The following is a 14,796-nucleotide window of genomic DNA, read 5'->3' on the forward strand; positions in this document are numbered from 1 at the left end:
TATATCTATATCAAGAATGCCGGTTTGTCGTTCCAGATTAGGCCTGTGGAGCGAGGAGTAACTAGTCCATGCAAACATGGGTAGATTCGCCAGCATGAAGAAAGGTTTCCTGAGCCATCTCGACAAGCTTGCCGCAAATGAAACAACGGCGACGAAAATAAAGAAACGACCAGCCGAACAGGGTCGCGGATGGCATCGGTAACGGGAGTTGTGGATCCGTCTCAGTATTAGCTGGTCGTCCCTCAGAGCAGAGAGTCATTATTAGTACCGTCTCGCCCGACTGAGATTCGAGTTTGACGGGAACCAAGACCAGGGTCTCTCACAAGACAGAAAACGTTGGTGGAGATGGTGGGTTTCATGCGAGACAGGTGCAGGTTTACACTACATTTGTTCCGGCTCGATCGTATGCAGCCTTGTCGTGCGACGTAGTTGGACACTCAGATTGGGCGTGAAATCGAGATCCTTTTCTTCCGCATGACGAAACAAGATGAACAACGATTCAACTGCATTTCGAACTCAGGTGGTTTGTCTCAAGTTGAATCATCCGAATTCTGCAAAGCCAGGGTTAGGAGCAGACCCAGCACGGACTATACGACGTACAAGGTATTACTTTAGTGGACGGTGGAGAAAGGCAGACTCCAGCTGCGGTGACAAGAAAGAACTGAATAGTTCAAAGGTTCCCTAGGATTTCGAGTCTGTGTTGTGTCTGGTGTCTTGGGCGTGATTTCTGACAGGATGGTTCCGGTCGATGGATTAATATTTGGTTGGTTACATGAGCAGCCAGGCCAAACCAGGCCTGGCCAACGCAGGAGCGACCCGGTTTGCTTGTTGCCCGTGCTTTCATCTCTTTCTTTTCAAATCTTCCAGCGCCAGACAGTATTGATACCAGCTAACTTCCGCTGTGCCGCATTCACCTCCTCAACATTGACCAACACAATACGACAGACCAAACTTTTAACACCAGACTCCATTCAACCATCATGGCGAATCGCAGTGTTTTCCGCTGACCACCTTCTGTCGGTTCCCTGGCCGCGCCTTGTGGCAATCAAGAATTTATTCGCCGGCTGCAACTACGAATTGCTCAACTAGGGAATGGCATCCTGGCACTCGACCAGGTTGTCATTGATATCTCGATCGCGACTGGCGGCTGGACTTACGAGGCCCACGCAAACCGCACACAATTGTCTCTGGTGATCCGGGCCTCGAGCTCCATCAAAAGGTGTGCTGGACCCTGCAACATGGCTGGCTCTTGGGCAGTTCAAGATGCCAAAGTCTCCGTCCACCTGCAGCGTGGCTAGACCCGATTGCCTGTCGCTCAATATCTGTCCCCCACTGTCTCGGGGCTAGGACTAGATTCTGTCCCATGGCCCGCCCTCGCCTTGCCATTGACGCCATGTCTCTGTTCGCTTGCCAGAATTAGCCAGAACCCAGAGTCTCGTGGCCAGACAGGGCCAGCAGACCTGTGGAATGGCGAGTCCATAGCCGCAACTGCATTGTGGCTATTCCGTCAGAACTACGCTGTCCTGAACCTGACGAGTCACAGCGTTCATTCACTGGACATCGTTCCCCAAATTAGAATGTACGTACGAAGCACACTCGTTTGGATTTGGCGGAACGCCAGATAATATAACCGGCAACGCCTCGCAATTGATATCAATTTGCGCCTACAGCCCTGGTATCGCGGATATCAAACATGGCGTCCCCCTTGCTCGATACTGGGTCCTCTTGCTGTTTCCAGCCCATCAGGGAAATACAGCTCCAGCAAACGTCAATAGTGGTAGCACAAAGAAATCAACAGGATGAACAATACACTGTCTCAGCATCGCTAACAAGCCACATGCCAGGCTGCTTTCATTGTGGATGAGTTTGTGGCCGGCCAACTAATGCACGTTACAGCCGAGGTCCCGCCATCAATCTGGAATCCCCAGCGCCACCAACATGGCGAGCATTGATTGCAAACGAATGGAGTTGGTGGTGGACGTCTCGCAACGAATCGAGCTGATGGCTCCTTACCCACCTCGCCGGGTCCCCTGGCCCACTGCTGCCGCCCCTGGACCAACAATCTTGGACGGATTGATGAATCTTCACAGTGTCATCCGACTTGCCCAGATATTGAGTCTAAAGTTGTCGACTTGCTCAAGCACAGACCCAGGTCCTTGAACCTTGTCATCAGTTGGAGACTGTCTTGGAGGCGAAGCGCGCTTGACCATCAGTCGGGGCTTTCAAACCAGCTCAACCACAATTATCCAAAAGCGACGCAGGATTGGAGTGTGGGAAAGCTGTTTGAGAGCTCCACGCGACCAAGTAGACGTATTAGCGCCGCCAGACTAAATATGCTAAAGAAACTGGTGGTTGTGAAGAGCGCACCCTCTGTTGGCGGACCGGGCTCCTTCGTGCATCTTTTCGAAATGCAAAATGCGACGTAGTCCAGCCTTGCTGAAGCGGCCTGTCATCCTTATTTTACTCCAACGCCACCACCCTTTTGGATGTCCAGGGTCTTGGTGTTTGTCCTTTCCCTCCTCCCTACCGAGCATCTTTCAAATCGCGGTCTTCTTCCTGCTTGGCATGGCCATTGGTTTTTATACATACCAGCGTTCTTAAGTGTGTCCGCCGCCTTGTGTATCAAATCATTTGGTCCACCGAACTCTTGGACTATTTCTGCGAGTCTTGCTGGTCTCCACCGTGCCTGCGGATTTGGTTCTAGCAAAGAAACCATCCTGGGCCAGCGAACCTGCCGCTCTGCATGCAGCTCACTCTTCATCTCCTGGGAGAATCCTGACTTGATGAACTGATTCCAGGGATCGACCCATTCGATAGGCCCAGGCAAAGTACAAGAATCACGAAGTGGAACTAGTAGCTGCAGCTGCTCCAGATTTCCAAGAGTGTGGAACCGTCCGTCTTGGCCGGCCGACAACGATTCAGTGTCGTCTACCCCGGCGCCTCCCGCAACGGGTCAAGTCAAGAATTTTGGATACAAAAGACGTCTGTCTGGTGGGCTGGAAAGGCTCGTCTCTCTCTTATTATTCTCCGGTGAGCCGATATAAGGTCGATCGATACGGCAGCCACACGCGGGCGATTCTTCCCGCTGTTCTCTCGCAGACTTGCCAGTGTCTCGCTCGACTGAGGCCAACTTCCCCCGCATAATGAAAGGAAGTAAGAGTAGCAGCGACGGAAGTGGCGACAAGGTCGGCGGACGCTTCTGGAGAGGGAAGAAGCTGGGTTCTCAGGATTACAGCCTTGGAGAGCGAAACGTTGCCGACAATGGAGCCATGGAAGCCGATGGCGATGGCAGTGTTGCCAATGGAACGTCAACTGAGTACCGGACTTACAAACGACGATGGATTGGGCTGGTCACACTCACGCTCATGAACATTGTCATTTCTTGGGATGTAAGTGAGAATCCGAATTTGTTTGCTGCGGCATCTCAGCGCACGAGGCACCGCCGTCGTCCACGATAGTTTCGAAGCCGCCGAGAAACTTGTGTCCAGCTATTGCTTTGCGCCATGCTAATCCTTCGTTTCCTTGATAGTGGCTCACTTTTGCACCCGTTGCCGACCTCTCAAGCCAGTACTACGGCGTCTCCAAGTCAGCAATCAACTGGGTCAGCACTGCCTTCTTCCTCGCCTTTGTCGCCATCTTCCCCGTGACAATCGCCATTCTACACCGCGGCCCTAAGCCGGCCTTTATGATCGCCGCGGTCCTCATCATCATTGGAAACTGGATTCGGTATGGCGGTTCGTCCAGCTCTTCTGGCGGCCATTTCGGCGCCATCATGGCTGGCGAAATCTTGATCGGTTTTGCGCAGCCTTTCGTTCTGGCCGCTCCTACTCGGTACTCGGATCTGTGGTTCACCAACCGCGGTCGAGTTGCTGCCACGGCCCTGACAAGTTTGGCGAATCCTCTGGGTGGCGCTCTGGGACAGTTGATCAACCCTCTGTGGGCAAAGGAAGCGAGCGACATCTCAAAGATGGTGCTCTACGTTTCCATCATTGTAAGTGCAGAGTTTGGCCATGTCATCTTGCAGTATGTTGTTTATAAAAACTAATGACATTTCACAAATTCAGTCCACAGTCTGTGCTCTACCGGCATTCTTCGTGCCTGCAGCTCCCCCGACCCCAGTGGGACCGTCTTCCGAGACTCCCAAGCTCAGTCTTCGCGAATCTGTCAAAGTCCTCAGCCATTCGCTGGAGCTATGGCTTGTCCTCATCCCATTCTTCGTATACGTCGGCTTCTTCAACTCCATCTCGTCTCTTCTCAACCAGATGATGACGCCCTACGGCTTCTCCGACGATGAGGCAGGAATCGGTGGTGCGATTCTCATTGTCGTTGGCCTCGTCTTCTCAGCCATTACCTCGCCGATTCTCGATAGAACCAAGAAGTTCCTATTCGCCCTCAAGTTCTTCATGCCCATCATCGGCATCTGCTACCTCGTGTTTGTTTGGATGCCCGAAACCCGCGACATTGCCGGCCCGTATGTCGTCCTTGCCATCCTGGGAGCTGCCTCGTTCGCCCTCGTCCCTGTTGCTCTCGAGTTTCTCACCGAGCTCAGTCACCCACTCAGTCCAGAGGTCACGTCCACCACTGCGTGGGCTGGTGGTCAGCTCCTCGGCGCCATCTTTGTCATCGTCAGCGATGCCCTGACTGCTGGCGACGACGCCAGCCCACCCAATAACATGAAGAAGGCTCTCATTTTCCAGGCGGTCATTGCGCTGGTGGTTTGCCCGCTGCCCCTGTTCCTGGGCTTGTTTGGTCGTGCGGACAAGGTTGTGTTGCGACGTATTCGCTCGGATGAGCAAGGTGCGCGTACAAATGTACAGGCTGTTGCATAAATTGAAGCCGACTTGGAGAATCATTTGTTTTTGTGTATTGTTTTCTTGGGGAGTAAATACAAGTAGCGTACATAAATATACCATAGCGCTTACAACGGACATTTTGCCTTCTGTCATCTCAGGACATCTGAAAATGTTTTATCAATTGTTAAAATAATATACATATATATATGTAGATATTAGTGTCAAATGTATTAGTCTATAAATATTCTCGCTCCCTAAAAATCGCTCCATGCCATCTATTCATCGTCACGTTCAATGATATCCTCCCACTGAGCCCTCAGCGTCTCCAACTGCTGCCAAACACTAGCCCCCATCTCCTCGAATTCAGCAATATCCTCAGCCGTCGCATCCCGGACCCCAATCTTCCTCCCGACAGATTTCCGCAAAACACCGACCGCTGTGTCTGCGGCAATAGTATCCGCAGTCTCAGGCGTCCCATCCCATCCCCAGCCCTCTACCTCCGTCTTCTTCACGTCATTGATGAGTTTGGCATCCGTGCTGCTGCCCCATTTGATGCGCTCGGCGTCGGACTCGTCAAGGGCTTCTTGATTCTGGAGGACGACCCAGGCAGCGGCTTTGGCGCCGCGGTAGCCGTTGGCGTTGTGCCAGGGGGAGCCTAGCCAGCGGCTGATTAAGAGGGCGAGCTCGTATGCCCAAAAGAAGAACCAGGGGACAGGGAAGAGAGTACTGGCCACGACGCCGGGGTGAGTGAGGTAGAGTTTTGGTTTGACGACTTGTTTTTTGGCTGCTTCGGTGTCATCGTCGATGGTGAGGAAGCGCGAGGAGAATGGCTGGGCAGCGGGGAGTGTTGCGCTTAGGGAAAGGAGATCGGTGAGTCGTTTAACCGATTCGTATGCCTCGGGCCGCATGAAGCATTGCATGTCGTCGACGTCAAAGACTCGTCGGACCGCCTCGACGCTACTGGACCAGATAATGCGGCCAGGTGCCTCGTTCTTGGATGACCTGCTCAGTAGGGGGAGGAGATTGTGTGCGAGCATGTAGTGGCCAAAGACGCAGGCGCAAAATACTTCGCCTAGCAGTGGTTTGACGGGCTGTGAAATGGCAGTGATGGTTAGCGGCCAAAGCTTGAACTTTTTGGCATGTATGTATGGGAATACAACTTACATAATTGTAAACTGGCCGCTCGTTTAAGATGCACGTCGGCAACGACAGCTTAAACTCTGGCCAAGTAGCCGTCTGAATTATGCCCTTTGAGAGGACGGACCAAATAGCCTTGAACCAGTCGATCCCAGCCCAGCCGCCATAGGCAGCGTTGCAAATGATGCTGTCCAACCGAGGAATCCTTACATTGCGCAGATATTCCCCCTCCAGACCCTCTGGGTTGCTCACCGTCTCATAGCGCAACCTGTATGACAGGGCTCGGATAGCACGGAGGTCGCAAAGATCCAAGGACAAGCTCAGGATGTGGATTCTTGCAACCGCATCTTCCCATTTGTACTCTGGGCCGGCGCGGGACGCCAGGCTCTTGGATGTCCTCGCCGCTTTGGCAGCATACGCTCGCAGTTCCCGGATGGTATCGAGAGACTTGGAGCCGGATCGCGTCGTGGGGATGACAATCAGGTGCGAGCTGAGGGAGCGTGTAGCGAGAAATTCGTCAATGAGGACGTGGACTGTCCCTAGGCCAATTCCACTGCAAATAAGTCCGTTAGCTTCGTGGTGTTGAGAAAGAACAGCGGCGTGGCATACCTGTTTGCACCGGTGATGAGGACGAACAGCTGCTCATGGGCAGGCACGGATTCCCAAGGAGCCGGGTTAGCTGACGCAACCTTTTTGGCCCCCATTGTATGTGTGATGTTGTTTGTTGGCCAGTTTTGGTGTCTGGTGTTTGCTGATTAAGGTGCAAATTCCGGGACCGAGGCCAATCGCGGGATGGCGAAGGTTATGACGAGCCGAAGGCTTTCTCAAATCACTCCCACAGGCTGCGAGGTTTATATTAAAAGAAAACAGAAGACCCTGTCGGCAATCCAGCGAGGCGGGAGGATAAACAGGCACAAGCCGCCAGCTTGCGCAATCAAATGTCACTCCGACCAGACTAGATCAGACAATTAAAAAAAAAGCCTGGCCACATGAAGCCAGTCAATGGTGGGGGCGGTCCATGTCTCTTTCCAGTTAGTGCCTGGCCTGGCATCAGTGGATTCAGGGGTCCAGTGCAGTTCAAGCCAGTTGAGGCAGGTTCATGTTGACCTCGAGTCCAGTTGACTGGTTCAAAGTTCGACCACATGTGCATGTGCAGACCACGCAGCACACATCAGACCACAGCAGCTTGGCTTGACTCACCTTTAATTGACCAAATACTTCCACAACACGGCAATCAATGAATACTTCACCTTGTCATTGGAGCTTCCCTGACAGGCAAAGCAATCGGCATTCGCAATCATTCCTGCAATCAGCCTTGTCTGCCTGCAGCTGACTTAACGAGACACAATATAGCTACCATTCAATATTCAGCTTGCTCAGCTTTGTTCAGCTCGAGCCAGGCCTAGCATACAAGTACACATGCACATGCATGAGCAATATCGCGAATTGACCATTCCATCTATTAGTTATGCTATTGTTCTTCTTGCTACTGTAACATCTCATTAATCCCTCAATATACTCTGTTCCTTGGGCCCGCCAAGATGATGCTTCGCAACTCCCACACCATAGTCTTTTCACATCAATCATACAAGCCAAGCCCAGGGACGTATACTCGAAGATTATCCGTGACTCTGTCCCAACCATCACATGCAACAACTACATTTGCTGGCCATAGCAAGCTTTTTGTCATGTATTTCGCTTCACCCTGCCAAAAAGGCGGTTGAGCTCAACAAATTTACTCCCTCTCACGCGGCTTTTGACCCTCTCGAACGGCAGCCAGGATCAACTCCTTGGCCTTCTCTACGCCAGACTGCGTTCCCACAATTTCAATCGCCTCGTCTCGTGCCTGGTCCCGAGGCACTTGGATTCTGCAGTTGCTCTGCTGTCGGATCGCGTTGACCTTGGAGCCATTGGGTCCAATGACATGGCGATACGTCTTGGGATCAGGTAAGATGAGGTAACCTGTGGCATCTGTCTTTTTAGCCTGTTCCAGTGCCTTCTGGATCATGTCCTTGGCCTTCTGCACATTTTCAGGACTGCCTCTCAGCACCCAAGGAATGTCACCCTCCTCTGTGGAAATTGTCTTAACCACCTTCCAAGAGTGGGCGTCCGCCGTGGCCTCTGCATCATCCGTGATGAGCGGCAGGGACCCAGTGTTCGCTCTGCTCGAGTTATCAGGCTTGCTGGGAATAGCATTGCCAGCGTGGTCAACCGTAACCTGGTGGTTGTTCCGAAGCTGTCGGAAAATCTGTCCATTGTTCGAAACAGCGTGGTGAACATTGCGAGGGATCTGAATAGTCTCTCCCTGCTGTTGCTTGATAATGCTGGCAATGTGTTCCTTCGCCTGGGCCACGTTCTCTGGTCGGCCCGTCACTTTAACACCAGTCTTGCCGTCGCCCTGTCTAGGCACATCAATCGAAACAGAGAACTTGCTCTCCATCTGGCGCTTGGCGTCACCACCACGGCCAATGAGAGATCGATGATGCTCAATGGGCACCTCAACCATTTCCGTAACCTGGCTGTCCCGCTCGGCAACGATTTCCTGGATGCGCTTGACAATCTTTTGTACTACGTCAGTTCGGCCTTCTACCTTGATGCTGTTGCCATCTGCTTCCTGCTTGGGGAACTGAATGGCGCGAGCAAGTTCACGACGATCATCTGAACCACCAGCTCCGACTACAATTTCCTTGAGGTGCGCTCCTAAAATAGTGCAGTTAGTAACTTAAATCAAGCAACCGCATAGACGTGAACCTGCTAGGAGAAATATCTTACCTCCAGTGCCAATCAAGGCCTTGTGGTGCTTCTTGTCAACCTCGATGGTTTGCACAATCGTGTCATCGAAAACCGTTCGCTTCTCTTCCAAGATCTTGCGGGCCTTGGCAACTTGTGCGGCAGTTCCCTTGATGGCAATTTCAACAATGTCCGCGTCACGGTCCGCGGGGACATCGATACGTGCGCCAGTTAGCTGGCGGAGCTCATCCAGGGCAGCGCCTCCCTGGCCGATGAGAGATCCAACCTGCTTCTGCTGAACGGGCACCGAGGCAGTAACCGAGTGCTCCTCCAGGTACTTGTGAAGAGAGAAGATCTCATCGCGGGCTTCGTCGGCACCCTTCTTGGGACCGCGGATGATGACCTCGTCAGGGGCTTGCTGGCGGCGCGGCTTGCCCGTCTCGCTGGCGGCATCGGCGTTTGGCTGCTCATCAGAGCCTACCTTTGCTGAGCGAGGGAAGAAGATGAGGACCTTGTAACGAGTCTGCAAACGATTGATTTGGCTGCCCTGGGCACCGATAAGCTCTCGGTGGTACTTGGGGTCAATCTTTAGAATGTGAGTGGTCTCATCAGCCAACGTGCGGCTAAGGTTCTGGATATGATGGCGAGCGGCCTCAGCCTTGGCCTTAGGTCCTTTAAGTTCGACTTGCCCATCTTGCACCTGGATCTCCACATCAAATCGATCGCGAAGCTCCTTGATATTGCTCCCGCCCTTTCCAATGAGATGGTTGGCAAACTTTTGGGGAAACTCGAAGCTCAAAGTGAAACCGCGTTCCTTCTCATCCTCCTTCTCTTGTTCAACAAAAGCCTTGGCCTTAGCAACGAGAGATTCGACCGCCGACTTGGGTCCACGTAGAGTGACCGTAGTGCCAACCTTTGTAACGCGCACAGGGATTTGCTCAGACTTGCGGCTCTCCTGCTCCTTCTTGATGAAACGTCGAAGTCTCTCGTGAAACTTGGCAGGTACATCAAGAGTCGCACTCGACAGCTCTTCCTGCTTGTTAATAAGACCCATGATGTGTTTCTCGGCATCCTCAAGAGCCTTCTTGAATTCACGAACATCCGCATCTGAGGGTTTAGTTCTTGGGAGCTGGTAAGGGCCTTCAGCAGGATCAGGGCCTTCAAAAACAAGAAGCACGGGTGTATCAGCATCAGAAGCTTCGGGTACGACGATATGGACCCCGTAATCAGTCTTCACCCTTGGTGTGATGTCGGTACGCAAATGCTGGTGGAAGAAAGGATCAATGTTGACAGTTTGCATACGTGCGGGAGGGTGACCATTGATAATGCCAGTAATCTCAGATTGGGCGCGTATGGCATTCTTTCCCTCGCGAGAGTATAGTTCCCAAGGCAAGGCGCCGCCCTGCGAGAAGGGGGTGTTGATGTGAGTGTTGTGCAACTTCTCAAGACGAGCAATCTCGTTTCTCTGGCGAAGGTAGCGGGTTACGTTTCCAGCGTGAGCGGCAGCACCGCCAGGGGCGTTGCGGTGGAATCTGCCAATGTCAATGTTGGACATTTGCATGCCCATTGCCAGATCCATGGCCCGCTCAAGACCAGCCTGAACTCGATCAGCGGGACCAATGACCGTGACCATATCTTCATCTTCTTCTGATGGGAGGAGGATGGCACATCCAGTCTCGGCGAAGAAGTCATCCGCAGGCACACCCCGATCGCCAATAATGAACTGGTGTCGACCTCGTTGAATAGACAGCTGCTCCAGCTCCAACTGTTTGTGCAGCTCGGCGACTCGACGCTCGATTTCAGCGCGGACTTGCTGGATAGCAGCCCTATCTCCAGCCAACTGAATATGATCGTCTTCAACGCCAGCAGGTTCAAAAACAGGTCGCTGACCCGGCTGGGGTGCAACAGGAGCAGGAACTCGAGAAACAGCCTGATGGGCAGGGACACGCATTTGGATGCCATGACTCTGTTCTAGAGCCTGTGCCAACGAGTTGCTAGGTCCGGCAATGAAAGGATAGAAGGCAGCTGGGACACCGCGAACCTTGGTCTGCACGTTGGCAGAGCGTTCACCTGCAATCTTCAAAAGCTCGTTCCGGGCAGATGCAGCAGAAAGAGCATTGCCGTCGACGGAAACATCGATGGTGGCCTCATCATCATCGGCAAGCAGAGCATTGTCCTCTACCTTTGGAAGCTGAATCCTGGCACCAGTCTTTTCCTGCAGGGCTCTAATCATAGAGCCACCCTTGCCAATGACATGGGCCCGGGCGGAGTAAGGAATGGGAACCTTGATTGAAGTCTAGCGGATGTTAGCTACACACTCTCTCTTTTCTCTGGGAAGAGACTAAACCAATCATAACGTACCGGGGCTCCAATTTGCTGAACCAGGTCCTTGAGAGCCTGTTGAGCAATCTCCTGAGGACCAGTGGCTTCAAACTTGTATCGTCCATTTGCCACATTTGCCATTGTGATATTTGCGCGTGACTTTCGGTTGATGTCCTTGATAATATCCGGAATGGGGCGCTTTAATTGGGTACGGGACAAGACGTACTGGGGTTCCAGAGTGACGGTTTCAACGTTACGGCCAGGAATGAACATGGAGGGGGCAGCAGCCTTGGAAGGTGTTGCGGTTCCAGAAGCAGGAGTCGATGATCGTGAGACACCATTGGAGGGAGAACCGTTGGTCTTGCCATTGGCACCGCTCTTCGCACCCCAAATAGGGGCAACATTAGCGGTCTTGGCCTTGGGTGCTCCGAGTTCCGGGAAGAGTTCATGAGAATGGGTATCGAGAGGTGCCTTGGGGTTGGAGGACTCCTTCTGCTTCCCTGCAGCCTTGGTGCTCATCGGAGCAGCCCAGGAGCCAGAAGCATCGTTGGTTGCCTTTGAAGGAAGCTCCTCGTCAGGAACATCTTCAACAGTGACGGTATGAGGTTCCTCGGCGTGCTTTTGAAGAAGCTTCTGCGCAGCGGACTCTTCGGAAGACATGGTTGTATTTTCGACCGTCGAGTTGGGTACCGGGATTCAAATTAGGGAAAGCAAATTCAGTTGAGAAAACTTGTCTCGATAGATATATAGCTAGCGGCATGTCAGCTAGTGTGATGCCACAAGGTTTCCATTGGCAAAACCAAGCAACTTTAATTATGCTTTTTCTGTGCCGATTGGGGCAATTGGCAATCTTACTTTTGTTCCTTTGCAGCTAGAACTTTTTCGGGAGGCGGCTGCTGTCTCTGTGCAGACGATTGTCCTTGTGTGTCGCAATGTCGAAACTACTTGTTCTCTTCTCGGGTGGGAAGTTTGAAGGCGTCTAGTACATAATCTAGACAGCCGACAGAATTTTTTTTTTAAACAATGATTACCGGTGACCAGAGGGATAAACCAGGAGAGGCGAGAACCAGGGGGAGTAGAGAAAAGGCGTTGATGCCGGGGAGATGGCAAGATGCAGCAGTATCGTGATTTTGAGGGTGAGGTGGAAGTTCCTCCAAGCCCCACGAGAGGTCGGCCTCAAGTTGGTTTTCTGGCCAGAGCAAGGAATCCTGGGGTCCAGAAGCTTTCTCCACTCGACATGGCACCACAGCCCATGTGCGGGCGGGCAAACTTTCCAGTGCCTGGGCAGGGGCAGTCACGGGATCCCCCATGTGACCAACATGACTGGCTACATACCCTACACTAATCGCTTTCAAGGTTAACTCCGTTTCTTTCTCTCCATGTAGTAAGTTCACTTCCTCAGTTGTGAGTTTGATAATACAAATTTTTCCTTTGTCTTGGTGTAATCATTCAACCCTCACTTATTTCCTCTTTTCGGGCACCTGGGGGTATAGTATGGTGTTCTCGTAGATCAAATTTAGTTCTACACATGTCAGTAACAACCAGAAGCAGCTTTGGGGGGGAATGGTTTTTTTGTCTCCTTCCTTTGCTCTTACACGAGCATTGGTATCATGGCAGTGGGGAGTAGTCGCCCTTATCACAGAACTTTGTTCAAATCTGCGCCCTTCTCACACAGCCTCCGGCTAGTATAAACCAGACTAATGGAGACTATCCATCATCAAAATTATAGCATGAACTTTGCATTTAACCTTGGGTACTATGCTCTGCCACGAGAAACCAAAAGATCAGAACCCATCAGCCCTAGCACATCACTCCATACTCCATCACCCGACATTCCCGACATCGTGCATATGAATACCCTAGACAAGTTACCCAAGTAGTTGGGTATTCAACTGCGATGACAATACAATAGTGTTTCGTCTGAGAAAAACATAGTTTTACCCGTGGCGGTCAATGTCACATTGTCACACTGCGGATATTCGGGCCGTGGCGAAACATATGGCGGCCGAAGCCGGAAATAGGATCAGACAAGGTCCGCGAGACGATATCGCGGCCAACTATTGTTCCATTTTCATTCGCAGGTATAAATAGAATGAACGTGGAGGCCAAAGGAGAACGATATAGCAACCTGAGTATCAAACGATACCGGGCTATCATGGGCAGTTATTCCCCGATACGGAACAGACACATCATATTGTTGGGTTTGACCCAAGTGGACGAAATGGGACAGTTGGCAACTCGTCTCGGCAGAAGCGCTCGCGGAAACCCAGGTGATATTTCGGATCGCGTCAGGTTGACGGCCTGCCCTGGTCAATACATGATGACCTGCGGTGGTATAAAACAAAGTACAGTCAAGTACGGAGTAAGTACTTCTGGTACAACACAGTACCTACATACCTACATACCTACTTAGGTAGGCACTTGAAAAGCTATGCTGCAGGACATAGCGTCAAGATTCAGAATGACAGGAGGCATTGTGGAGCAGATGTTTGCAAACTTACAAGGCTCATCTGATGGGCCCCCCCATGGACAAAGTGAAACAAGGGGTCGCATTGTCCAAACATCAGAGAGACAAACTCGCTGGCTTGTGCTCACATTGAACAGACGCACCCGCGGCTCACCAGCAAGCCACAGGCACGTTGAGAGATGGTGTGCCTGCCTGGCAATGCATTGATATCTTCACTCCGCAGAGGGTGATGCTTTTTGCGGTGGTGGTATCTGCAAGGGCAGACAAGCACGTCTGGCAAGTTAACATGTCATGTCATGTCATGCCACGCCGTACCTTGCAGATGCAAGCCATGATAAGCATGCCAATTTGATTTGCTCCATGTACAGCAGCACAGTCTCATGTTCTGTAACGAATTGAATGTCTGAGCAGGCCTTCATTCATCCCAACTCGGAGAGGCTTCGGTACATTACTTCCACGCCTTTTTTGCCTTTTTCGCCTTTTTCGCTGGGCCTCTCCCCTCCGTTGCCGGGGGTTGCAATTGTCGATGACATTCAGTAACATGGTCAATTGAAACCATGGTGCCACATGAACTTGCAAGTGGGTATACAACACACCAGACTGGAGATGCCTCTCCCACGGTAACCACCTTTGTTATGAAATGGCTGTCTCTACGGAGTTTGCGCCGTAGTCGAATAAGAACACATGAGGTTTGAGATTGGCGGCGGTCATGTCCACAATGGCTGCAAATTGGGCTTTATCATCACGATTTCTATCGTGTGGAAGCACAGGAAATCAAGTTGGAGGCTTCCTGGAAGCATTGGGATCCTGTTGGTCAAACCATAGTCTATCCACATAACCGCCAGATGCTCGAATCAGAACAAATTCCACATGAACAAAAAAAAAACCCCCGCCGTCTCACCACGGACAAACAGAGGGACTCTGAGGACAGAGTGGCATAGAGAATACACTAATGGGGAGTGGCGTTTTTTTGTCCTGGCGCCAACGGCCATGGTGCATACGGAGTTCGACCAGATGGTTGGAAGCTTGGAAATATTCCGCCTGCCATGGCTGGAAACTTGCCCAAGCCACAAAAGCCCGTGTGAGAAAAGAAAAAGCGGAACCGAGATCTTCTCCTGTTTCGCTGAGGATGAAAAGAGAGCCACAGAGCCTCGGTCGTACATGTGTTGATGAAACGCTTGCCAAAGCGACTGCGACGCCTGTCGTTGCAACGTGAACGGATGAAGATGTGAACTCAGTGTTTAGATGCGCATGGTGTTTGGAAACAATGGGGACAGTTTTGCATTTGGGACAAGTAGAAACGATTCAACGGGGAATATTGTAGCATACCTGGCAACACATGTTTAG

The 14,796-nt window shown here is 51.8% G+C and overlaps 3 protein-coding genes across 3 annotated transcripts; 1 reads left to right on the top strand and 2 right to left on the bottom strand.

Moving 5' to 3' along the window:
- Nucleotides 1–3,143: 3,143 nt before the first annotated feature.
- VFPPC_01570 (cell surface receptor/MFS transporter) lies at nt 3,144–4,829 on the top strand (the record flags this gene model as incomplete). The annotated part of the gene is made up of 3 exons (XM_018281369.1): nt 3,144–3,389; nt 3,530–3,991; nt 4,065–4,829. The coding sequence occupies 3 exons, from the start codon at nt 3,144–3,146 to the stop codon at nt 4,827–4,829; spliced, it is 1,473 nt and encodes a 490-aa protein (XP_018150053.1).
- A 239-nt stretch (nt 4,830–5,068) lies between these two features.
- VFPPC_01571 (3-ketosteroid reductase) lies at nt 5,069–6,634 on the bottom strand (the record flags this gene model as incomplete). The annotated part of the gene is made up of 3 exons (XM_018281370.1): nt 5,069–5,884; nt 5,958–6,483; nt 6,540–6,634. 3 exons carry the CDS (start codon nt 6,632–6,634, stop codon nt 5,069–5,071), a joined length of 1,437 nt encoding a protein of 478 aa, XP_018150054.1.
- Nucleotides 6,635–7,665: 1,031 nt separating this feature from the next.
- Nucleotides 7,666–11,642, bottom strand: VFPPC_01572 (KH domain-containing protein; the record flags this gene model as incomplete). Its single annotated transcript, XM_018281371.1, has 3 exons — nt 7,666–8,630; nt 8,703–10,956; nt 11,022–11,642. 3 exons carry the CDS (start codon nt 11,640–11,642, stop codon nt 7,666–7,668), a joined length of 3,840 nt encoding a protein of 1,279 aa, XP_018150055.1.
- Between the last annotated feature and the right edge of the window lie 3,154 nt (nt 11,643–14,796).

The sequence above is a fragment of the Pochonia chlamydosporia genome, chromosome 1, assembly GCF_001653235.2.
Source record: "Pochonia chlamydosporia 170 chromosome 1, whole genome shotgun sequence".
NCBI lineage: Eukaryota > Fungi > Ascomycota > Sordariomycetes > Hypocreales > Clavicipitaceae > Pochonia > Pochonia chlamydosporia.